Genomic DNA, 24,919 nt, shown 5'->3' on the forward strand with positions numbered 1-24,919 from the left:
AATAAGTTGTGTGGTTTTTTGTTGGGAAGGGGAGGTATAGTTGCCCTGTGACAGCCAGGTTGAGGGTAAGGGAATTGCTATGTGTGGTGAGGGAGACAGTGACATGCATATCCAACACTGGGATGTGTGTTGTGTGTACTGGAAGAATTGGAAAGAAGAGTTGAGAAGACGGGTAAGGTGTTGGCTATCAGAGGCAGGTTTTAGGATAGGCCGTAATTGGGAAAGGAGATCTAGGCATTTATAAGGCTCAGGGGTCACCTGTAACTGGGAAATTAAGTTCTTTATAACTTGTTCTTGTTTTTTTTCTGATTTTAGTCTAGTATCCTGCCCACGTCTGAGTACCCCCAGTGAGTAACGGGATAGAAACATATGTTTCTTCCATTTGGCTTATGGCCAGTGCTCAGGAAACTCCCTCTGTTTTGTACTTTAACAATGAGTTGGGGTTTGGACTCCCCGCCCCGCCCCCAAGGTTCATGGTGCATGGTCTTGGAGCCATATTATAACATGAGGAATGAACATAGGAATAAATGTCTAAGCCGGGGCAGGGACTAGCCAGAAGGCTGGGGACCACAGCAAGGATAAGGAACAGAGGAGTCATGGTTCTGTTAGTCAGGCAGTGCGGAGGAAATAGTACCCTAGGAGCAGAACACAGCTAACAACGTAGGCGATTCCAATGGAAAGACGAAGGATAAGTGACCAGTCCTGAGGGGAGACAGTTACTAGGCCTATAGCAAGGACTAAGAATGCAGTTATATCTTAAGAATGCAGTTATAGTTAGAGAGATGGGAAGAGGCCAGTCAGGGCAAGGGGCAGAAGATCCCAAGTTGGTGGTTGCTTGAATCGGAGGAGGAACAGTGTTCATTAGGATGTAGAATGATGTAGAGAATGAGAGTAAAGAAATGAATTTTGTCTGGAGTCAGGTTGAAATTCCCTGAAGCCACAGGTGAGATACCAGCGTGGTCAGGTCTTCGAAGGAGGTTTCTGTCGGGGCTCTGGTCCAGAGGTCTTGTAGTAGTTGGGTCAGGAACAGCTGTAGGTTGAAGAGTGTCCAGGTCATTCAGTGTCTTCTTGGATGGTCAACAGAGGTTGTCACCGGGTGATTTTTAAGGAGGTAGGCCCTGTGAGAGAGACCTGATAGGGGTCAGTTAAGGAGGGCAGCACAGGATCAGAGGTGAGGTGAGAGAGGTGTGCCCAGGAGGTGACTCCAGGGGGTAATGGTATAGAAACATATGGTTGTTTTTTTTGGCAAAGGCAGTTTAATGTCTTAAGAAACTTGTATCATGCACAAAACTCTCTTCTACTTTCTCCAAACCTTTTTACACTTTCTGTATTCATCATTTTATTAGTCCATTCATAGAACAGCCATCTATAAGCCACATTTCTTTTTCTCTTAATAAAATGTACCACACGTAGAACTTTCTTCTTGGGTTTCACTTTCCACGAACCTTTTTTGCACTTTCAGTATTCATCACTTTATTTGTCCATTCATAGAACAGCCATCTATAAGCCACACTTCTTTTTCTCTTAATAAAGTGTACCACACATAGAACTTTCTTCTTGGGTTTCACTTTCCACAAACTTTCTTTACTGAAAACATGCATTTTAGTTTCTTTCAGTTCCACAGGGCATTGCGGAGTTCCGCCAGCAGAGGGGAGTGTAGGAAGCTTGGTATGGGAGGAAGTTCAGGGGGGAGTCCAGGAGGGAGCACGGGCCTTCCGTACATCACACCTCAAAGGGGCTCAGCCCCAGGGGCTTTTTGGGCAAAGCCTTCACTCTGAGGAGAACAATCGGCAAAAGTTTAGTCCAATCCAGATGTATCTCGAGGGTTAATTTGGTAAGAGTTTCTTTGATTATTCTATTTATCTTTTCTACCTTTCCTGAGGACTGGGGATGATATGGAAATTTCCAGGGTATCTGTAAGAACTGGACAAGTTGTTGGGTGACCTTGGACATAAATTCCGGGCCCTTATCAGACTGTAGGGATGAAGGCAGGCCAAACCTGGGGATAATTTTTGAGGAGGATTTGGGCCACAGTGTGGGCTCTTTTGTTTGTAGTGGGAAATGCTTCTACCCATCCCGAAAAGTGTCCACAAGGACCAGGAGGTATCTGAATCTCCGAACCAGGGGCATATGAGTAAAGTATATATGCCAGTCCTGTGCTGGGAGGCTGCCTCGCATTTGATGGGTTGGAAAGGAGGTAGGTTTAATGTTGGAATTGGGATTAATACATTGACATGTTTGACAGGAGCGGTTAAGGTTATCTAAATATTCTTGGTCAGCATTGGCTATGGAGGAACTGTTGGAGTGTCTTGGACAAGGGATGAAAGAGTGAGTGTAAATAAGAGAGGATTTTTCTGGTGGTGGGAGGGTCAGATGGAGTCAGAGCTGAGATGACAGGGGACTGGAGGGAGGGATGGGACAGGGCTATCTTTTTTGCCTTCTGGTCTGCAGCATTGTTGTAGGCGGATATGAGACTTCTCTTTTGATGTCCCCTACAGTGGTGGATGGCGGCTTTGTTTGGTAAGAGTGCTGCTTCTAGAAGTTTGTGGATCAAGTCTGAATTAATAATGGGGGATCCCTTTTGGGTTAGGAAACCTGTCTCTCTCCATATTAAGGTGTTTGAGTGAAGTATGTTATAGGCATATTTGGAGTCTGTGTGGATGTTAACCCTTAGATTTTTAGCCAGAGTCAAAGCTCTGGTGAGACCTATCAGTTCTGCCTGTTGGGAGGTGGTGTGAGGTGGCAGAGGTGAAGCTTCAGTTGTCTGGGTCTTGTAATTGTGGCAAAGGTCCCCCTAGATGATGGAATATCCTGCTGCGAAGGGTGGGGATTTTTGAGAGCTGCCATCAAAGAACCAGTGTGGGGTGTCTGGGTCTAGGATAGGCTGATCTGTTAAATGTTGAGAGAGGTTTTGGGTAAGATCTACTGTTAGGCTCCAGCTATGTAGGAGAGGGTCTGTTGTAGAGGATATGGGTAATAAGATGGTGGGGTTAAGGGGAGAGCAGGGGTAGAATGAGAGCCGAGGGTCGAGGAGAAAGGCATGTAGGACTTGCACCCTGGAAGGGGGAAGGGAGAGGAAAGCCCGTTGTGATAGTAAGTCTCAGAAGGTGTGTGGAGAACAGACTGTTAAAGGGGCATGTCTAGAGAGTTTATTTGCTTCGGGTACGAGGGCTGCTATAGCAGCCATGGCCTGTATGTAGGGAGGCCACCCCTTGGTCACCATGTCAAGCTGTTTTGACAGATAGGCTATGGGAGCCCAGGTGTCTTCAGCCTGCTGACATAGAAGTCCCAGGGCCTGTCATTGGTTGGAATGGGCAAAGAGAAAGAATGGTCTGGTGTGATCTGGCAGGTGGAGAGTTGGAACTCGGAGGAAGCTCTGGGTGAGCTGGTGAATAAGATTGGCCAAAGAGGAGGGGTTAAAGAGGGGCTCATCTAGATATCCTTTAGTTGCCTCATAGAGTGGCTTTGCAATGAGGGAGAAGTTAGGGATCCAGATACGGAAAAAGTTTAGGAGGCTGAGGATAGACAGGAGTTCTCTTTTTGTTTTTGGAAGTGGACAGTTAATTAAGGCCTGGATTCTATCTGGGGAAATAGTTTTTTATTGGTGGGATATGTAATTAAGGCGGGTAGATCCAAGGGAAGGTCAGGGGTGAGGGATAGGGATGGTCCAGGTGCCATCTGCATGCAGAATATAGAGACTGTATCGAGGGGGGTATGGTAATAAAGACTCCCAATTTGGATAATAGATCTCTTTCTAGGAGTGCCATTGGGCACTTAGGCATTATGAGGAATGAGTGTATGAGGGTCGATTTTCCAAATTGACAGAGTAATGGAAGGCTGATTTTTGGCCTAAAGGGAACTCCAGAGACTCCCTTGATTGTGAGTTCTGAGTCTTGAGTTAGGCCAGAGTAGGAAGTTGAGAGAAAGTGGCTCCAGTGTCTACTATAAAGGAGGTCTTTTTTCTGGCCATTACCCCGTCTACTCTAAGTTCTGAGCTTGTGTCCGGGAATGCGCTGGGGGGCTGGAACCTGGGCCCCGTCATTGGAACAATTCGCATAGTGTTGGGCTGGGGTTCTGGGAGAAGTGGGGATCTCCCCAGGGGCACCAGGGCGTCTCTGTGGACATTCCATTCTCTAGGTCTGGGAGGTGGGGACCTCTCCAGGGGCATCAGGACGTCCCTGGGGACAGTCCATCTTCCAGTGTCCCCATTAGCCACAAGTTGGGCATGCTTTTGTGGGGGGCCGCGGGTTTGGGCATGTCTTTGCCCAGTGTCCTGACTGGTTGCATTGGAATCAGGGTCCGGCGGTGGGGGGTCTTAAGTCCCAGTCTGGGATGACTTGGGCCGGGCTGATCTTTCTCCTTAATTGCTGCCGCCAAAAGGGCACATTTAGCTTTTCTCTCACGGTCTTTTTCTCTCTTAGCTTCTTCCTCTCTATTATTGAACACCTTGAAAGCTACTTCTAAAAGGTCTCTTTGGGGGTCTCAGGGCCCTCCTCTAGTTGTCAAAGCTTGCATCTAATGTCAGGGGTGGACTGGCTGATGAATTGAACATGAAGGTAGAGTAACCTAGCAAGGGTGGTGATATCTAGGTTGGTATACTTTTGGACTGCCTCTATGAGGCGTGCCAAGAATAAGGCTGAATTTTCATCTGCCCCTTGGGTGATTTCTCTGACTTTATCATAATTGACATGGATATGAGTACTTTTCTTCATTCCTTCTAGAAGGCAAGTAATCATATGATTGAGTCTCTTGATACCTGGGTCATTGGACTGATAAGTCCAATGGGGATCTAATTGAGGCACAGCCTCATCAGCAACTGGGCTATCCTGGTCTTGGTTATGTAAGTGATCAGCATGGACTTTTGCTGCTTACCAGATATGGTCTTTTTCATCTGGGGTGAGAGTGGCATTTAAGATATAATATATGTCACTCTATGTGAGATTATAGGCCTGGGAGAGTCTCAGGAATTCTTTTCTGTATCTGGTAGGATTTTCAGAAAATGATCCTAACTTTTCTTCTATCTGGCTCATATCTGACAATGAAAATGGCATGTGGACTTGGGTGGGGCCCTCTGGCCCTGTTACCTCTCTCAGGGGAAACATATGTCGGGTGCATGAAGGTGTGGTTGGAGGGGAGGGAAGAGGGGAGGGGGAGTCAGGGAGATGGGGTAGTGGGGTTGAGGGGGAGTCAGGAGAGGTTTTGGGGTCAGTAAGTGAATTGGATGAGGGGGAAGGAGAGGGTTGGCAAGGTGGTGGATAGGGAGGGGTCTCGTCCACTGGGTCAAACTCTGGGGGTGCAGAAGATCATGACTGGTGGTTAGTTGAAGAAGAGCCCTTTTGTTTGGGAGGCAAGGTGCATAGAAGGACCTCATGGGTAGAGCAGTTCTTAAATAGGGAGGGCCTACTCTGAAGGGCCCAAAAGGCTTGGGCATATGGGACCTCTGGCCCTTTGCCATTCCGTTTGAGGAAGTTAGTGAGATCTGATAAAATATTGAAATTGAAAGTCCCAAACTCATGCCAGCGGTTTTGGTTGTCTAATTGGTATTGAGGTCAGATCTGTATACAGAGTTGTTTTAAGCGCTTAACTTTGAGTTCAGTGAGAGAGAGTGGCTTAAGATTTTTGAGAACACAGGCCAGACCCCATAATTGAAAGGCAAGCAGAGGCTCCTATGGGGAGCTCGAGTAGTCACCCGCAGTTGCAATAGGAGTTATGAGAAGAGAGCTCTGTGTCAAGGTGGAGCGTCCCCCACTGTTGCCTACAGAGTGGCCCTAGGCTGGGGGTCCCCAGGACCCCGAGAGGACTAAGTTTTAGGGCGCCTCTAGAAAACCGTCTGGACTGGAACTTACCTTAATTTAGGGGCTGGCTTGAATGGAATGTTGCATGTAAAGCAGTAAAATAAAAGCATGTAAAGCATGGCAAAAGGCCTCTGTCCTGGAGTTGGTCAGTCTCGCGAAAAAGAGAGTGTAGAGAAAGCAGGAAGAGAAAGAGAGAGGCCAATATTCCTCGGGGTACGTGGAAAACCAATAAAGCCCTTCCATAGGACTTGTACTGCTCACGAAGGCACAGGGTGTCCTCTCAAGGAGGTCTTGAAAGCCCAGGCAGGAAAGTGAGCTCGGCAGGCTTCCACGCTCCGAAAAGCAGGCCGTGGAAAAGGAGAAAGAACCTCAACCTCCCGGGTTCTCTGCACCAAAAATGTAAGGTCTGGAGTTAGAGTAGGCGAGGTTCAGAAAAAGAACAAGACTGGCACTCTGCAGGAACAGATCACCTTTAATGAGGCGAGAAAGGGCAGCAGTCAGATTAGCGAGCTACTGCACTTATCTGAGAAAAGAGTAAGTATATACAGGCATGTATGTAGAAAGCTACTGGGGGCTTTCTGTAGAAAGCATCTTAAGGGGGCCTGTTCTTTTCCAAGGTTGTTGGGAGTAGTTATCTCTTAAACGGCTGGGATAAGGAGTTCTGGAGGTTGGCCAGAGGCTGGGCCGGCTTGGAGCTGGGCGTAATTAAACTAAAGTCTATTTTTCATTGGGTGAGAGAGTTCTTTGTTTTGCCTAGAAAGGTGGGGAGGATCTTGGAGGGGAGTTTTAGCTCCAGGCTACCTTGAGCCATACAACTTTCCTTCACCAACCATGGCAGAAAGGGCCCACCCAAGGGAGAGACCACTTCTCACAATTCTCCTCCTCTAGCCCTGGTTTGCTGGGAGAAAAGTATCCTGGAGAAAGACCTCGCAGTTCCTGGGAAGGGAAGTTACAGCTCTCAGCCCAGTTCCCCCAACCTTGCTGTCTGTTGTCGGGGAAGAGAGGTATGGGTATCGGGTTACCACATTGATGCTATAGTTAGCCTCGGACTTTGTTGACCCTTGGGACTCCCAGACTCCCGTTTCACAGTACAGCACAGCGCCTGTGCAGACTTCAGCCCCTGCCACCCAGAAGCTTCAGTTCTCCTTCTCTCTCTAGGCCTGTTATCAAGTCCAAGCTCACTATGCTTGCCACCTGACAGGTCAATAAATCTGAGAAATGAAGTGTTGAGGCAAGGAATATGACTTTATTTGGAAAGTCGGTTGACTGAGAAGATGGCAGACTAATGTCTCAAACTAACTACTTTATCGGGGTCTGTATGCCAGGTTCTTTTATAAAAGAGCAGGGTGGGGGAGGTGAAGAATAAGGTAAAATGGCAGAATAGAGGGGGGAGGCGGTGAGGAAGTTAAGTTAAAAGGGCTGTTAGTCTTACAAAACATCTTGGAGGAAGTGCCCAGTCTGTAGAAAAAGTGTGTTAATCTCTCCTTTTTTTGCAGCCATTCACTGGTGGAAGGGTCAGCTTCTCTCCCTCTGAGCTGAACAGGGAGGCAGTCAGTCAGTCAGGCAGAGGGGCAGGGTTTTCTGAGGCTGAACTCTATGTGTGATTATAAAAACTGAAGCAACAAAAAGCAAGTCAAAGAAACAGTTCCGTCGTGGAATCAGAATTGGCTCTTCCTTCTAATAGGCCTCTGCTGCCTCCAGGTGGGTCCTTGACCCCTGTCCCCTCCCCACTCCAGCAGAGCCATTATTACCCATCTACTTTATCATTCCTGGGCAGATGGCTCTGAGAACCCCAGGAATCAGGAGGCGGGGAGCACAGGCTACGGCTGTGCTGGGGTGGAAGTGGGGGATGATATAATCCAAGCTGAGTCCACTCACTTAGACGTGCCCGTGGACCAGCCCGTGCACTGCCGGGCCAAGTCCTGGACCAGGGATCCCTCATACCAGAGAAAAAAGGCTCCAAGTCTCTGTCCTCCAGCCCACTGAAGCCAATAAAGACCATCACTAGTCCCACCTTCATCTGGATCTCACCCTCCAAGAATCCAGCAAGAATGATACGGGCGACTCTGCTGATCAGCCTCAGCTGCCTCAGCCTCTACACCCTCGGCAGTGGTGTCCGCTATTATGACCCCGGGCAGGTAACTGGGGAGAGCCTTCTGCTGCAGCAAAGGGAACACTTGGTGGGGTGGGATCTGGGGTCTGACTCCTCAAATATCCCTCCTAGGGATGCTTCTCTAGGATGTCATCCTCTGAACCCTCTTCCTCTCAGGAACCTCCACACCCGCAGGGAGCCCCAAGTTCCCATTCCATCTCCCAGAACCCCACCTCCACCTACTTGTCCTCCCGTGACCCTCAATCCTTCATACCCTCCTCCCGCAGGCAGCTTCCAGCTTCCTCCTCTCACTTCCCATCTCCCACCCAGGACCCAACCTACACACTCTCCTTCGGGTTACCCATGTACGACCCTCCTGCAGCCCCTCCCAGACCAGGACTTGACCTCCTCCCCACTCCCACCCCAGGTTGGAGGATGCAGGCTTCTAGAGCAGGAGAGGACTGAGTCTTAGAGCTGACAGGGACCTGGTTTGGTGTCTACACACCTGTGTGGGAGAGGGAAAGATTCAGAGGCTGGGCATGGGGTCAGGTCGTTGGAGATTGATTGCATATTTGTATGTCACCTGCACACAGAGTCTTAAAGCCGGAATGGTGCTTGGAAGTCACCCAGCGCCACATTCCACCAAGTGCAGGAACCTCTTTAATGATAGATGACCCCTCTTAGTTAGTTAGGATCTATATGTGGTCCTGACAATAACCCTGTGAAGCTGGAAGTATACTGAGTTTATAGGTAGAGGACTTGAAGCCCAGAAAAGTTAAGAGACTTGCCCAAGATCCTACAGGCATTAGGTGGTGAATTCAGGATTTGAACCAATGTCTCTCTGACTTCACTGCCTGTTATTTAAACCCTTAAGCTCTTGCCAAATATCAGACTCCAGATATTTGAGCATAGAAATGAGATTCTGGGTTTCTGAAATAATCTGTGTCCAGGACCTTAGTCCAGTACCCTGAACTTATACATTTTCTGTGTGGCTCCTTTCTTCCTTTTCTCCGTATGCCCAGGGTATTACCATCCAGTACCTGAGCCTGGCTCCAGATACATTTGATGATGCCTATGTGGGCTGCTCGGAGGAGATGGAGGAGAAAGCAGTGCTTCTGTTAGAGAAGGAGATGGCCAACCATACTCGGTTGCGGGAGTCCTGGGAGACAGCCCAGAAGGCCTGGGAGCAAAAACGTCCAGGGCTCATTCTGCCTCCTGGCTTCAGAAGCCAGCACGGAATCGCCATCATGGTCTACACCAACTCATCCAACACTTTGTACCGGGAGCTGAACCAGGCTGTGCGGACTGGTGGTGGCTCCTGGGAGTCCTACATGAACCACTTCCCTTTCAAGGCCCTGCATTTCTACCTGACCCGGGCCCTGCAGCTGCTGCGGGGCGGTGGGGGCTGCAGCAGGGAACCTGGGCAGGCAGTGTTCCGTGGCGTGCGCAGGATTCACTTTGAACCCAAGAATGTGGGGGACTCTATCCGCTTGGGCCAGTTTGCCTCCAGCTCCCTGGATGAGGCAGTGGCCCGCAGATTTGGTAATGCCACCTTCTTCTCTCTAAGGACTTGCTTTGGGGCCCCAATCCAGGCCCTGTCTGTCTTTCCTGAGGAGCGTGAGGTGCTGATCCCCCCATATGAAGTCTTCGAGGTGACGAGTTTCTCTAAGGAAGGAAACAAAAGCCTGGTGACTCTCTCCAGCAGTGATCAGATGTGCAGCCACTTTAACTGCGCCTATCTGGGTGGTGAGTCATGCATGAGGGAAGCAGGACTGCCAGGAGGTCCCCAGTTGATTTCAGTCCCCAAGGCCTTCAAGAGACCCACGTCATTAATGAGGAAGTTGAGGGCCAGAAGCTAGTTGGAGATATTTTTCTCTGTGACTCGGGTTCTGCCAGCTCAGTGGCAGTCAGTAAGTGTTTTTCTGCATGTGTGAATATTCTTAGATGATTCTCCAAATGTTCCCAGAAGTTTTCTTCTGCTACACAGTCTAATAGACCAAAAGAACCTGGTTAAGGAGGGCAACAGGCAGAGGAAAGTGGCAGGAGTGCAGCTTCAGATCTCAGGAGGCCGTGGGCACAGTGGGTTGATGGGACGCATATGTGCTATTCCCCAGTGCTGAGGCAGGACAGAGTGACTGGGCCAAGATGGGGCAGGGATGGAAAGGCAAAAAGGGAAGATTTACTGGAAGAAGGAGGAGGAAAGGAAGTCAGAAGTTTATTTGGGAGAAGGGGAAGATGGCTTGAATTGGGAATAGTTGTACCAGGGCCTGGTGGGAAGGGAAGTTTGGGGTGTGAGGGTCTGTCTAACTGGAAGCCTCACTTTGCTGTCTGTTGCAGAGAAGAAGAGGCTGAGCTGTGAGTCTGTGCCAAGTGAGTCACCCTCGGGTCCCTACCTCGACTGTTTGACTCCCCACTGGCCCTGCTGACCATTCACTCTCTTTTCTTCTCTCTCCAGTAGGAGGGCAGGGAGACTCACTCTCCAAGGGAGCCTTCACTCTGCTCTCCTGGAAGACCCTGCTCTTGGCCTCTTGGGGGTTCCAGCTCTTAGGAGCTGGGCACTGAACGTTCAATGCCTGCCACTTAGGAGTCCTGGGAACATGTGACCTCCAGATGAAGAAGGGAGGCTTCAAAGAGCTTGGAGAAGCAACAATGTGGTTTCAGACCCAGACCTAGCAGCCATGTCTCCAACCAGGATGTCCGGGGATCTGAGGCCATGGTAGGGCGGAGGGAGCCCTGCTATATGGTGGGGAGTCCCAGGGACAAGCAAGGATAGAGCTGTGATGGCTACTTCATTAAACAGTGCTGCAGTATGGTGACATCAAGTTTCATGACTGCTTTGTTTTATGAGACTGGACTATCTGCCCTGCTTTGGTCTTATGGGACTCAGGGACTCAGGGACTCAAATGAATGACTTCTTGATCACTTTTAGACATGGTCCAGGTGCAGACCCTTGTCACACCCCATAGCCTGCAACCCCAGATACTTTAATAGACAGAGAGGTTCCTTACAACAGCCCAGAAGGCAGCAAGGGGGACAGTTCCATTAAAAGTCTGAAGGAGCTCAAAGTAGGATCCTAAGCCCAAGATATCGGGTCCCTAGAGCAAGCCATTTCTGTGTGTCCTCTCCCATCAGGGTTCATTTTGGCACTGGCGATCTCAAAACATCATGAGACAGAGATTCTAACACACTCTGGAGACATCTGAGCTCCAGAGCAGACATGTTTTTGAGGCAAGAAAATCTCCTAGGAAGTGACCCCCGCCCTCAGCTATCTAGGCTGCTCCAGTCACAACAGAAGGGACCTCCCCCAGCATCAGGTCCCCTCCTCGGCTCCCAGGTCTGCCTCCTGGGGCAGGTCCCCGGCCCCCTCTGATTCTTGCTCCCTGTGCACTAACACGTGAGCTGGGGAGGAGGGGGCAGACTCCCCAGAAGCTGGAGCCTGAGCCCCTCCAGCCTCTGGAAGCCCAGTTTCTGAAGACCCCTGGGTCCCCACCATCGCTGGCACTGTCAGCTCCGGGGTCTCAGGGATGGGGGGCCCCAGGTTCTGGAAGCTGTTGCGCACTCGGGTGATGTAGCGACTGAGGATGCTGGCTCCTCCGGGCGGCCGGCGTGGCCCTGCCTCCACCACAGCCCGCTCGCACCGGCTACCTCACTTTGCAGTCGAGATACCGTCTTGGTCAGCTCTGTCAGTCTGTTGCCCAGGTCTGGGGGGTGGGAGTAGAGATGGGGGGGTCTCTCAGAAGGTGAGTCTGCCCTGGTCCATCTCTACCCTCAACAGGGGAGGGTATGCCAGGGGATCCTGAAGCAGGGGAACTGGAGGAATTGAGGGACTGCTACTGGGTTGTTGGCCAGGTTAGCAGGCTCCATCAGGCATGGATGAATCAGCAGGGTGGTGTGGTTCAGAGATACCAAGAAGGAATCTCTTATGGACCAGAGAGGGGGTCATGAGTCATAGAGACAGAAATTTCTAGTGGGTCCAGAGGGTCCTCCACTCTCCCTGCATTCCTGCTGCCAACTGAATGTGGCAGTCACTCAGCTGTGTCCAACTCTCTGCAACCCCATGGGCTGTAGCCTGCCAGTCTCCTCCATTCTGACCCGGGTCATGGACCGTTTCTTCCTGGGCATCTTCTTCTCCATGGCTCTGGTCATGAGCCTTCTGGTGCTGATGCAGGCCCTGTGAGTCCCGGGAGTCTGCTACAGCCACAGCACCTCCAGATGGGGATGGATCAGCCAGGCCAGGTGGTGGTCCTCCCTCAGGCCACCCAGTGTCTCTCCACTAGGTCTCAGAGCCTGGGACATCCTCTCTTCAGCACTACTGACTTCACGGACCAGAAGAAGTATTCATCGTCTCCTCTGCACTCTTAGCTCTAAGGGAAATCAGAGCTTGCTGCTCTGCTGATTCCTGCAGAGGAGGAACTCTAAGGGTCAAGATCAAAGTGCAGTTTGGGAGGGACAGAACTGAACTTCAGTGCTGAGTACAGTGCTTTCAGTAAGGGGAGAGCAGGCATGACAGCACTGCCCAATTTCCTGTCTTCTCTTCCTTCCCCTGTGGCTGCTGTTACAGAGACTTGGTCTAGCCTGACCCAGTCTAGGGACTCAGGGAAGGTGACTGGGGATTCAGGGTTCCTGGTCCACTTTCCACAGCAGGAGGCCACATAAGGACTTGGCCCCAAAGCTCCAACTCATAATAAAATAATGTGTGCCTTGTCTTATCCTTAGGCTCTTGGTGGTGCAAGTTGGGACCCCAGCCTTTTAGGGACCAGAGGACTCATGAATCGGAGTGGAAATTACATCTTTGCTGACAAGAAAATGACTGGGCTTTGGTTGAGATCCCTAAAGCTCTCTCTGCCGTTCTCCTTCTCTCCCCCATCTGGACTTAGGTCCAGTCCATCCCTGCTCTCACTATGTGAGCGTCACACAGTGACATCTGGAGAACTTGAAGATGCCCAAGGTAGGGGAAGGACAGGGACCAGCCAGTCACAAGGTGTTTGTTCCTTACTGACTTCCACACATTTTCTGGTGCCACCTATTTACCTTGGACACAGTCCCCGTCCTCAGAAGTTCACAGCTGGGGGTGGGAGACCAGAGGCAGGGCCCCTAATTTAGCAGGGAGGAGAGGTCAGAGAAGGCTTCCTGGAAGAGCGAAGAGGAGCTGTCCAGGTGCACATGGAAGGCATTTGAATAACATCAGTGAATACCACGGCCAAGTACTTTTCTCCCCAGTCACCATGCCTCCAAATACTTTAATCTTCTATTTCCAAGTGAGGGGTTACCTGTCCTCCTGGCCCCCCACCTCTATTCAGCATCTGACTCCTAGAACCCTGGGAGAGGCTCAGTCCCACATTTTCTTCTTCCCGCTGGCAGGCCCGGCAGTCACCAGAGAAGATCCCAGAGTTTCCTGTAGATGGAGTTCCCCGAGATCTTGGCCACACTCAGAGCACGCATGTGGCTGACATCCTCATGTTGGGCAGAGGCGACAGGCAGGGCTGTTCAGTGGCTGATGGATTAGAGGAGGCCTGGACTCTCTGGAAAGACCTCCCCAACGAGGAACCAGAGCAGCAGTAGAAGGGACCAGACTGCAGGAACGGGCCTCTGACCCACGGCTGCAGGGAAAACAGAGGCAGAGAGATTCAGGGACAAAGTGAGGAAGAATTTAGGGAGGAAGGTAGACAGAGAAGAATAGATAAGGAGAGTCCCAATTCCCCTTCCAGAGGTCAACTTGTCTATGCCCTAGCCTCCTATTAACGGCTTCCCTTGTAGTTCCGTTGGTAAATAATCTGCCTACAATGCAGGAGACCTGGGTTGGATCCCTGGGTCAGGAAGATGCCCTGGAGAAGGAAATGGCAACCCACTCCAGTATTCTTGCCTGGAGAATCTCATGGACAGAGGAGCCTAGTAGGCTATAGTCCATGGGGTTGCAAGAGTTGGACACGACTTAGCGACTAAACCACCACCACCAGCCTCCTATTGACACAACTGAGGCACTGCAGGGTGGGATGAAATGGGAGAGAGATCTGAGTGGGATATGGTGGTGCTGATTTTTGTTCCTCTGCCCAGACTCTGGTAGGAGAGGTGCTGGTGGATTGGGATGGGGGGGTGAATTCTAAATTTTCTCAGTTATTAAAATTACATTATCAGAATCCAAAGATGATCAAAACTCAAAAATGATCAGAACTCAGATACGATCATCAGACTCAAAGAAGCTGGCTTGGAAGCTGGAGACCTGGCTGGTCTTGACTCTGCCACTAGCTCACTCTGTCACCTGGAGCAAGTCACTTCTGTCTCTGGGCCTCACTTTGTTATATAATGAGGCCAGTATTTCCTGTCCCACCTCCTTCCAATTGATGATTGTGCAGTAAGGACAACACGAGGTGCGGGCCAGCCTGGTGTGGTGGTTCAGAGTTGGGCTCCAGGGCCAGGTTGTCTGGGCCCCATCCCTTGCTAGGTCTGTGTGTGTGGACAATTGCTTCACCTCTCTGTGCCTCTCTCTCTCTCATCTGTGGAACAGGTTTGATGAGAGTATCTGCACCATCGGATCACGGTGAGGACTCATGTGCCCGGAACCCTGAGTGGTATTATGTGGTGGAGAAGGGTGAGAGCCAAGTGGAGGCTGAGGCTCCTTCCTGCCCACTGCTCTCAGAGCCCTGAGGGAGGAGGCAGGACCCCAGGGTGAGGAGCAGCTGTGATTTCTTCCCTGGGAATGGCCTGTTCCCAGCTGGAGAGGTGATGCCTCAGGCAAGCCATGGGCCTGCAGGTGTTCAAGGAAAGAGTCATGGCCACAGAGAACCTGGGGACCATCTGGTCCAATGTGCTTATGATACAGATAGGGAAACTGAGGTTCAGAGAGGAAAGATTGATCACAGATTTGGGGCAGAGCCTGGGTTAGAGCCCAGGTCTCCAGCACCCATGACCTGACCTTGACGTTGAGAGGTGGTCTGAGGGAGTTCTGAGCACAGTAACAGACAGAGGGCTCCCCAGCGGAAGGAGGAGAAGGCCTGGGGAGGACTTTGTGGAGTGGCCCTTCCCACTGTCACCTCAGTGCAGCCTGGAGCTCTCTGGGGTCTGATCAGTGACCTCCTGTGAAGGAGGGGCCAGCCCCAGGCCCGGGTGGAGGGGAGCAGGTGTGTCAGCTTGCCAATCAACACCCACTGTACACCCTGTGGGAAATGTTAGCAACCCCTACAGGTGTCTGCTTAAGAAACTCTACTTTTTTTTTTTTTAATAAAAAGAGGGTTGTTTTTCATTTAAGGGGGATGTTCACCCAGGAGTGGGGCCCAGACCCAGTGCAGTCAGCTCATCTCCAAACAGAGCCCCGCCAACGCCTGCAGCCCTTACCTGAGCTATCCAGACGGCAGCGCTCAGACTTGCACTGCCTGTCTGCAGGAAAGAAACAGCAAAGAATCAAAGGCTCAATGGTTCTCTAGGAAGGAAAGGGACCCCAGAGCACCTCCCTGACTTGCTCTCAGAGAAGCTGGTGCCTTTTCCCCTGATTCTGCTTCCTTACAGTGGGACCACCCTCACTTGGGTTTGCCTAGACCCACGAGCAGCGGGGCCAGGAAGGCCCCAGTCCTCAAAGCCAGGGTGGTCTGGGCTCTCCTTCTCCCTTGGCCTGTAACTTTGCCTCCATGCCGCACCCACTGCTCCTTCTCCCAGCCAAGGAGGGGCTCATTTATGTTCTTTGCCTGTCTTTGTCACCTTCCATCAACTCATGCGTGCTTGTGATCCTGTCCACGGTGGGATCTGAAGCCACACTGGACCTACTCCCACTTGAGATGTGGTCCGTGGATCCAGCCAACAGCCTGCCTCTTACTAGGAAAACAGCCTCACAAGCCCCTGGGCATCCTTCAGTCAGGACCAGCAGCCCACAGCCCCTTCAGAGACTAAGGACCCAGACTCATCCTCATGATTACTCCTCTGCCTGGTCCTGGGATGGTGGAGAGGAAAGCACCCGAGACCTGCCAGAGCCCGAGCTAGAACTTAGGGGGATGGCACCCAAATGCTGTCTCACCACCTCACCATCACCTTGACCCAGTACACGCACAGCCCAGGGCTTCTGCTCAGTCAAAAAACACACTCCTCTCGGGAAACATGGTGGGGGCCCACACTCATTTCTGGCAACAGATTCCATATGGGAGAGAAGCCTGATCAAGTCTGTTTGGCGCTCAAAGGGCCAAAAACACCCGTGCTGGTCAGAAAACCTTCAGTCTCCCAGCAGGCAAGTGGCCAGCTCTGGCTTAGACACCTCCAGGCTAAGGAAGGTTATGTCTCCCCTTGGATGGAAGGGGTGGAGGGGCTGGGGAAGGGTGAGGTCCTCCTCACTGATTTTAATATCTGTGTATGTGTGCCCTGAAAATGGGATGGGGAAGCCCGCCTTGTGCACAGCTGCTGGCTGACCCGTGCCCTCTCACCTCTGATGTACTCGCAGTTGTATGTGCTGCTCTTCCCCTTGGACTGGAGGTAGATACGAGAGGAGCCCTGGGCCGACCTGCTGGCGTTGAATACCTGGAAGATCTCGAAGGGAGGGATCAGCACCTCCTCCTCCCCAGGGTAGAAGGAGTAGCCCTTGATGGGGACCCCAAGGCAGGTGCAGATGCCAAACAGGGTGTCTGTCCCAAATCTCTCGGCCACATGCCTCTCCAGGGACGCAGAGGCAAAGCCCCCCAGCCTGACAGTTGCCCTGGTCCCCGAAGGCCAGAAGCGCAGGCCCTGCACCCCTCGGAACACCTGGTGGCACTGGGGCGGACGCTGGCTGCTGCTCAGCAGCTGCAGGGCTTCGGTCAGCAGGAAGTGAAGTGTCTTAAAGGAGAAGCGCTGGAGGTAGTGGGCCCGGGAGCAACCCGCCTCACGCACGGCCTCATTGAATTTTTTGTATAAGGGGCCGCGGGCCGTGTAAGCCAGGAGGGCCACCCCGTGCTCTTCCCGGAAGCCCTTGGGTGGGTCCAAACGGGTATTGAGCCCCCAGGCCTGGAGCTCCCGCCACCGGCTGCTTGCCTTGGCCCAGCCATCGGCGTACACTTTGTTTTCCTGGAACTCTGTGCGGTTGAGATCCGGGAGAGCAGCTGCCATGGCTTTGGCACAGCCAACATACTGGTCATCAAATGAGTCCTGGGCCATGTCTAGGGGCATTTCTTGAGAGAGGAGGTGTCGTCGTATGACGGGGTGGCTCTGGGCCTGCGAGAGGGGGAGCAGCAAGGATTGAAAGGTTAGGCCCCAGGAGAACAGGAGCCCTGTTATCCAGCTCCCCTCCTCCACTGAGCTGAGAGATATGAAAGGCCCCTAACACTCTTGGAGTGGAAGGGGATGGGGAACTACCAGCAGTGGAGGCCCTGAGACTGGGCTCCAGGGCTGTCCCCTCAGACTCAGCCATCCCCAGAGGAAACATCCGGCAGAGTTCAGAAGCCAGCAGCTGGGGCATGGGGACAGCAGAGGATGACCGTACCTGGAGTGCTTCCATGAGGCCCATGGACACAAGCAACAGAGATATGATGGCAGGGCTCTGCATGTTGGAGAGGACCCTGGTCAAGTCACTCTCTGGGCCTCAGTTTCCTCACCTGGAAAAAGAGAATCTGCACAGTTCCTTAAACACTAATTGGGACTTCCTGGTGATCCAGTGGCTAAGACTCCACTCTCCCAATGTAGGGGGCCCTGGTTTGATCCCTGGTCAGGGAACTAGATCCCACCTCTGCAACTGAGAGTTCACGTGCTGCTACTGAAAAGATCCCTTGTGCCACAGTGAAGGTGGAGGACCCTGTGTGCCATGAGTAAGACCAGCGTAGCCTAAATACATAAACAAACAAACAAAACCCACGAACTGCCACCTTGTCTGGGTCACTTGGCACAGGGTCACAACACAGAAATGGAGTTTCAGAAGACAGAGAGGACCCTTCTTGCTAGAAGGAACATGGGAAACTTCTGGAGGAGGCAACATGTGACTAGGGTCTTAAGGAATAAAGAGGAGAATAAGGCTTCAGTCAATGGAGGTGGGAGAGACAAGACTGGAGTCTGGAGAGGGAAAGGTGTTAGGGGCGGCAGGAATGGGAAGATCTGGAGGTAGGATGAAGTGGTGTCACTCTGAAATAATGCTCACAACCACACAGGATTATGACAGACAGCACAGGGAGGGCTTGTGAGTGAGCAGCTCCCAAGAAGATGCTGAGCGCACATTTTTTGAGAACTTACCTGGAATTCAGTAGCAGAGGTCCTGAGGCAAGACAACAGTTAGAAACCAAGGACCAAGGAAAACATCTGAATAACATAAAGCGTGTACATAATCTCCTTCATGGGCAAGGGAGTCATATAATAAGGCTTTGAAGATGAGGAAGTTTGTTCTGCACGCAGAGGCCAACGTGTCAGCCAAGTTATCTGTCTTAAGGACATGAGAAGGGCTACACAAGAAAGAGCACAGCTACAAGGCAGCAGAGCTTATGTGAAGACTGGAAAGTATATGCTCCCCCCAATTCCTCTCTTCTTATCTTGTTTTAAATGGTATGTCATTGTTCTTGTTATAGAAAGAGTCAATATGGCCTCAACACATGTAAGATGAGAAAATAAAGTAATCAGAGTTTGGACTAAAAATACAACACAATGGTTATGAATAACATAAAAGTAAAGAAGCATGCCTTTAAATTGAGACTGGAAAACCAATTTTTTGGATTAAGCCAGGTAGCCATGTCAGAGAGATTCTGAATAGTGGCACCCAAAGAATGTTGTAGAGATCTGATCTGGTTGCGGAGGACATTTTATAAATGTGTAACCGAGTCGTTAAGAAGAGAATCTGTCTTGGAGTCCAGTTGCTGCCATCATTCATCCCTGGTCTGCCGAAGATTTCATTGATAGGCTACTCAATGTGCTGTTACTGGAGTAGCCCCTGTGAGAAGTAAAAGTCTCTGGACCATACTTTATTAGCCTTTTGATCCAGGAAAATACTCCCTCTTGTTGTTTCTTCTCATCTATAGAGTCACATTGTTATAATGATGGATTTCATGGGAAATTGTATATCATCATTATATCAGTAGCTCAGTCACACATTTGGTAATGTGAGGGACAATACTTTTTGAAACAGACAATATAGAAAACAATATAGTTAGCAGCAATAGTAAAATCTTATGTAAGAACTTAAGAACTTCCATTAGGTATAGCCCAGTGACATCTCCAGGTCATCTGACTCAGTTTGTTAAATGACTATAGCCTGCTGCTGTTCTCCTGGTTGTAGATCCTGGAGCATCTGATCTTTATTCAAAGACTAGTTACTGAGATAAGCTTTAGAAACAAACTCAGAGTGTCCTTTTTAATAACTTAATCAAACCTCTTAGCAATGTAACATAACCATCAGGAATTATCTCAGAAGTGAATCATAGTAAATACAGACCTTAATTAAAACTAGAACTTAATGTTCAGTGAAACATAACAGATGCCTTTGGCCTGACATCAGTTGGGTAGATTTTTCTTTTAGAGCTCCCCAGTATACTTTGAGATTTCTGTATATGTCAGGAGATGGTCTTTTTTACCTTGATGAGGCTGTTCAGAACCCAAGTGTCTCCAATTTCTGAAAAGATGAGGCAGAGAGAAAAGAAAATGCTCTAATTTTACCCACAAGTGTGAATCATTAAACTTTTAAACCATCAGTGACTTGAGAAGAGCTTCTCTATATCTGAAAACAAAGATTAGAAGCCAGTAATATGTCAGACAAAAAGTCATGAAAATTATAATCATGTTTAGCAGTCTATTCATCTCCCATGCAACCAATCCCTTTGTTCTGTCATCCCTGCCCAATGACCGAGGACACCAGTGAAAGCATTAGTCTCCAAGAAGCTCATGAAGTTTTGCCAATGTCCATACGACCTGCCTAGCAATGTGGGTGCCCCGATCACTGGAGATTGCGGAAAACACATATTAACCATTTTTTCTCCATTGTGAGAGATTAATCCTGCAGCCAGGAAAGGCTTTATCCTCTCACATAAAAGTGAGGTTTGTCAGGGAACTGGGAAAAGCTAAGTGGCCATCTTGGACCTCCCATAGCCCCGACTGTTTGGTTTACAGCCATTGTTTATTCATTTTAAATTCCTTGATGAGGTGTTAATTTTGTAGAAGCAGAATGAGAGCTTTGTCTATGTGCACCATAATTTGTTATCAAAGCCACATTTCAAGAAAACTGTTCTTTTAATCAGGGAGAGAAAACCAAATTCCAGTTTGGTACCAGCTTATATTCACTGTGAAACACTAGTTATTCCCTCAATCAAAGTAGCAATAAAAGATTTCAAAGGTAGTTTAATGTCTTAAGAAACTTGTACCGTGCACAAAACTCTTTTACTTGCCACAAATCTTTTTTATACTCTCTGTATTTATCACTTCACTTGCCCATTTAGAGAACAGACACCTGTAAATTTAGACTTACTTTCCTTTTCCTTAATAGAATGTAATTCCATTCCTTATAACTTTTTATTAAAAATACACATCTTACTTTCCTTCCACAACCATGAATTGTACTTTATATCATCATTTTGTAGATTGGTAAACATAAATCACCCAAAGCTATGTCATTTGTAAAAGCATCTTCACAATGTCTGTGTTAATTAGATCAATAAACAAATGTCAATACCAGGTATCAATTCAATAAGCAACATTTCTCAGTTCACACAAGCCTGAAATTCATTTACTTTTCTTGACTTTAGAATTGTTTGATTTGTAAGCGCTTACTTCTGTTTAGGCCAATTAGCCTTTAGCAATATTGTCCAAGCACGAAACCCATACTGAGACACATATAAATCTGGACAGAGACCTCACAGATTTACACTTGAAATTTTAAATGTTTCTTTGCCATTTTTGTTTCTTGGCTTGAAGTTCTACCAATTTGCTCATGGTTGGAGTCCCAGACAGAGTGGGCTGTGTATCTCAAAGACATAATAAAAGTTAACTTCAAACATTTTTATCCCAGGAATGTTTTGGTTTCTCAGGCAGGGTTGGAGCTCCAAAAAAAGTATTTTAATAAGCCAGCTTTTTCCTAATTGCACGTGCAAAACAAAACAAAACAAAACAGTCTTGCAATTTCAAAAAGATTTCATTTTAACCAGTTTTCTCTGGAGTCTAAAGAATATTATGGCCAAATATGTCATCTCTCCTTTTTATAGTCATGGTTTCTTAGCTAAAATTTAAATCAAAGAGTGTTCAAGATGGCTCTGATGACAGGGGTAGACTGACTGATAAGATGAGGTCCCAGCAGGGATTGTCTCTCTGGGCAGGTGAGGTCTTCTCTTAAAGAAAGAAAGTCTGTATATAAAGGACTTTTTAGGGCCTGGGAATCAAACTTATCCCAGTTTTTTAAAGATACACTTCAAAGGGGTGGTTCTGGAACTGTTAATTCTCATCTGTAAAACAGAAAAATGTGGCACCTAGTACTGTGGCTTTTTTTCTACCAGAGGTGTCCCTCCCTGCTCTAGATGGGGATCGAGATAGGTCTCCCACCTAAACTTCCTTCCTGTAACATATTATCTACCATAAAATGTTGAGGCTGAGCTACGGCCAGGTCAATGAGTGAGGGAGCGGATTTAATAGGCTCAATATAAGCAGATTTGGAAGCATCGGGAGGAGAAGGGAGCAGCAATTTGGGGGGAGGAATAAGATCATCCCATGGAACTTGATATTCTTCTGTAGCAGAGATGGCTATGGGGCATAAATTCCAAGTATTCAGATGCTGTACATTAATGATAATTTTTCCATTTCTCAACCAATGACCTATTCTCTCCCAATCAGACACTTTCAAGGAAACGTCCTGTGGATACGAAGGACAACATGTATAAATAACAGTAAGAAGTTAAGTTAAATCTGAGTTAGAAACCTTTGACTAGCGGCTGCAAGCAAAAAGAAAGCTGGCTCTTGTGAGCAAGTTGTCGAGGGGACAGAGAGTTACCCAGAGCTGAAAGTGAATGCACTGTGTGTTGAAAAGACTTCGTTCCGTCACTAGCCTTAGAGGCTGTAGTTCCCACCTGGATGAAGAGTGGTCCTTTTCCCCCTTGCTCAGGCTTGAGGAACAGGTGTGCAGTCGGCCTTCAGGTCCCTGTTCAGGCTCCAGATGAAGTGGTGTGGCACTGAAATAGTTCTCACAACCACACAGGATTAGGAGAGACAGCGCAGGAGGTTCTCATAAAAGAGCAACCCCTGAGAAAATGCTGAGTGCATATTTATTGAGAACTTATCTGGAATTCAGTAGCAGAGGTCGGCAAAGCAAGATAACAACCAGAAACCAAGGACCAAGGGAAACATCTGAATAACATAAAACGTGTACATAATCTCCTTCCTGGACAAGGGAGTCATATAGTAAGGCTTTGAAGATGAGGAAGTTTGTTCTGTGTGCAGAACATCTGCTGAGGCCAACGTATCAGCCAAGCACCTGTCTTCAGGACATGAGAAGGACGTACAAGAAAGAGCAAAGCTGCAAGACAGCAGAGCTTATGTGAAAACTAGAAAGTATATTCTCCCACAGTAGGAACTCTCAGGATGTAAAGAGTGAAAGAATTTTTTTCTAGTGTGGCAGGTGCCAGGTGGGAATGTTGGAAAGCCTTGAGTCAGTCATGAAGGAGTTGATGTCCACAGTGAGAGGTCCGGGCTTCCCCTTAGGGGGCCCTGAGCAGGAACAGGGCAGATCCAGGAGTGGTCAGCTGGTGAGGCCACAGCAGGACCCCAGGGACAGGCTCAGAGCAGGGCTCCAGGAAAGTGTCCCAGCTTTGGGTCAAGATTGGAACAGTTTCCAAGTTGGTGGTGCTTCTTTATTTCTGTTTATTACCAAGTAACACATGCTCATTGTATATGAATGAATCACAACACCCAAGGCCCCTATTTCCTCTTCTCCCTCCATGTCCCCCTTCTCACTATTACACAGGCCTGCTGTTTTTCTGGTAATGGGACCCTTCACAACCTTTTTTGATGTACATACAAATAATATACTATTTAAGTATATATACAGACATAGTTTTCTGTGTGCAGCCTGTTTTTGGTTTTCTTATTGTCACTTTTTTCAAAAAGAAAAAGGAAACATGCTTATACATACATGTTCTACAACATTTCCCCAGGAAATAATGTACCATAAACTTCCTTCCATGTCATACATGCATATCTACCTTGTTGATTATAATGGTAGCATGGAATTTCATAGCAGAGTTAACCCATAATTTATTTAACCATTTCCATGTTGACACTCTTAGTTTTTCCTGTCTTTGATATTAAACATGATATTGCAGTGATCAGCCATGTATGTAAATCCTTGTCTACTTGTCTGTGTATTTTTATAGGAAAGATATCAAGTTAATATTTAAAGGATCTGAATAGTGTTCCTTTAGGTAAACACTGCCAAGTCGCCATCCAAAAGGTTACACTTCACCCTCCCACCAACAATGGACAAAAGTGCCCTTTTCTCCATGTCTTTGCCAACACTGCCCATTATGAATCTCTTTTAATTTTCATTTAACTGGTAGGCACAAGTGGTATCTAATTTTTAATTAACCTCTCGGCTCACTAACAGGATCAATCATAATTTTTTTTTTTATCAACCTCATGGCTTGCAGAATTTTAATTCCCCAACTTGGGATCGAATCCAGGCCCTCATCAGTGAAACCACAAAGTCCTAAGCACTGGACCACCAGGAAAACCTCGTAACTTTAATTTTTAATATAATAAAGTTTTAACTTAATTTTCAAAAAGCTAGAACACTTTCATTGTTTATAGTTCATAGTCCACGAGGCATGCAGTGAAATGTCCTTTTCTCACTGACTGCTCAACCTCATCCCCTCTCCCCAGAGGTACCAGTGTTCTCCTCATCTTTGCAGAGATACTCTAGGTGCGTAACAGCAAATTCTCAGGTATTTCTGTTTTCCCTCTTTTATCCAGACCATAATATAGTTAGTGATTTTTTATCTTTGGAAATATGACGAAAGCTGAAACTTCTTTTCAAAAAATGGATCGATGTGCCTTCACAAAGATTTTACACAAATTTCAGGTTGGACGTGCACCCACCCCAATCTCACTCAGGCTGAGCATCCCTGCTGCCTAATCTCCTCTGACTCTAAGTGGGGTCTAAGTTTTGATAAATCAAGGACCTAGGACACATGAATGTTCCATGGTTATAATTTTATCAGTCTCCAAATCTAAGATCCTGTCACTGCCAATTCGCAGTTTAAATTGAAGCGTGAGCTTCTCTGGACAATGGAGTAAACAGCAGTCCCAGACAAACTTATCTAACCTCACTCTAAACCTGCCTACTCATTCATTCAACAGAAAATTCTTTTTTTTTAATAAATTATTTATTTATTTATTTATGTTTGGTGGTGCTGGGTCTTCATTGCTACACGGGCTTTTCTCTTGTTGTGGTGAGCAGGGGCTACTCTCTACTTGCAGTCCTCAGGCTTCTCACTGCAGTGGCTTTTCTTGTTGCAAGCGCAGGATCTAGGGCACTAGGGCTTCAGTAGCTGCGATGCATGGGCTTAGTTGCTCCATGTGCACCACATGCAATGCCATATATGGTGGAATCTGACCAGATCAGGGATCTGGGATCTTCTTGGATCAGGGGTCAAACTTGCATCTCCTCCATTGGCACGTGTATTTTTTACGACTGAGCCAACAGGGAAGCCCCTAAAAATTCTTAAGCATCCTATAACGTGCAAGGAGATGAGGGTAAAACTATGAATACAAACAAAAATAAAACTCATATCCCTGCCGTTTAAGCCCTTTTAAGGTGGAAACAGAGCTGGAGTGAGGAATTTGAAGTAGCTGTGATGCATGTTACAAGAAGCCAAAGAACCTGATGGAAACACATTTGCACCATGAGTGTGTTTAAGTGATAAGCTGCCCAGAGGAGTTACAGAGTAGGTAGAATTGAAAATGGCATCTGAGTGGGGTGTAAAGCATGAGGTACCACTTCCTAATCTCAGGAGAGAATGTTAATGGGTAGAGTATACAGCAGCAAAAAACTATTTGAATTGTTGTAGTCTTTTGAAATCTAACAAAAACCCTAATCTTCTATAATAGACCTTCTTGTGGAAAATCC

At 48.3% G+C, this 24,919-nt stretch overlaps 2 protein-coding genes across 15 annotated transcripts; one reads left to right on the forward strand and one right to left on the reverse strand.

Annotated features, from left to right (window-relative positions):
* Positions 1–1,711: 1,711 nt before the first annotated feature.
* On the forward strand, positions 1,712–10,722 carry LOC133061036 (ecto-ADP-ribosyltransferase 5). 11 transcript variants are annotated; one of them, XM_061149143.1, is made up of 7 exons: positions 1,716–1,834; positions 6,684–6,799; positions 7,292–7,496; positions 7,774–7,933; positions 8,910–9,633; positions 10,225–10,257; positions 10,343–10,721. In XM_061149143.1, the coding sequence occupies exons 4-7, from the start codon at positions 7,847–7,849 to the stop codon at positions 10,447–10,449; spliced, it is 951 nt and encodes a 316-aa protein (XP_061005126.1). In that variant the 5' UTR covers positions 1,716–1,834; positions 6,684–6,799; positions 7,292–7,496; positions 7,774–7,846; the 3' UTR covers positions 10,450–10,721. The 11 variants fall into 11 exon arrangements, 10 of the variants coding, with proteins under 10 accessions (XP_061005130.1, XP_061005134.1, XP_061005126.1 ...); XM_061149140.1 differs by lacking the exon at positions 1,716–1,834 and adding an exon at positions 2,449–2,520; XM_061149147.1 differs by lacking the exon at positions 6,684–6,799 and having other exon boundaries at positions 1,712–1,834.
* Positions 10,723–13,107: 2,385 nt separating this feature from the next.
* LOC133061017 (GPI-linked NAD(P)(+)--arginine ADP-ribosyltransferase 1-like) lies at positions 13,108–22,058 on the reverse strand. Of its 4 annotated transcripts, XM_061149102.1 has the most exons (6): positions 21,867–22,057; positions 19,392–19,429; positions 17,324–17,435; positions 16,293–17,055; positions 15,220–15,261; positions 13,108–13,487 (listed from the first exon to the last, which is right to left on the reverse strand). In XM_061149102.1, exons 3-6 carry the CDS (start codon positions 17,384–17,386, stop codon positions 13,390–13,392), a joined length of 966 nt encoding a protein of 321 aa, XP_061005085.1. In that variant the 5' UTR covers positions 17,387–17,435; positions 19,392–19,429; positions 21,867–22,057; the 3' UTR covers positions 13,108–13,389. The 4 variants fall into 4 exon arrangements, with proteins under 4 accessions (XP_061005085.1, XP_061005095.1, XP_061005113.1 ...); XM_061149112.1 differs by lacking the exon at positions 19,392–19,429 and having other exon boundaries at positions 21,867–22,058; XM_061149130.1 differs by lacking the exon at positions 15,220–15,261.
* Positions 22,059–24,919: the final 2,861 nt, after the last annotated feature.

Source organism: Dama dama, chromosome 1, assembly GCF_033118175.1.
Source record: "Dama dama isolate Ldn47 chromosome 1, ASM3311817v1, whole genome shotgun sequence".
Lineage (NCBI taxonomy): Eukaryota > Metazoa > Chordata > Mammalia > Artiodactyla > Cervidae > Dama > Dama dama.

Bases quoted from the DNA above. Each gene is read 5' to 3' on its own strand.
- LOC133061017 (XM_061149112.1), bottom strand. From the start codon at position 17,386: ATGCAGAGCCCTGCCATCATATCTCTGTTGCTTGTGTCCATGGGCCTC. The intron at 17,056-17,323 runs GTACGGTCATCC...CCCCTCTCGCAG, and splicing joins GCCTCATGGAAGCACTCCAG to GCCCAGAGCCACCCCGTCAT. The intron at 15,262-16,292 runs GTGAGAGGGCAC...TCTTTCCTGCAG, and splicing joins CAACTGCGAGTACATCAGAG to ACAGGCAGTGCAAGTCTGAG.
- LOC133061036 (XM_061149147.1), top strand. From the start codon at position 7,847: ATGATACGGGCGACTCTGCTGATCAGCCTCAGCTGCCTCAGCCTCTAC. The intron at 9,634-10,224 runs GTGAGTCATGCA...TGTCTGTTGCAG, and splicing joins TAACTGCGCCTATCTGGGTG to AGAAGAAGAGGCTGAGCTGT. The intron at 10,258-10,342 runs GTGAGTCACCCT...TTCTCTCTCCAG, and splicing joins GAGCTGTGAGTCTGTGCCAA to TAGGAGGGCAGGGAGACTCA.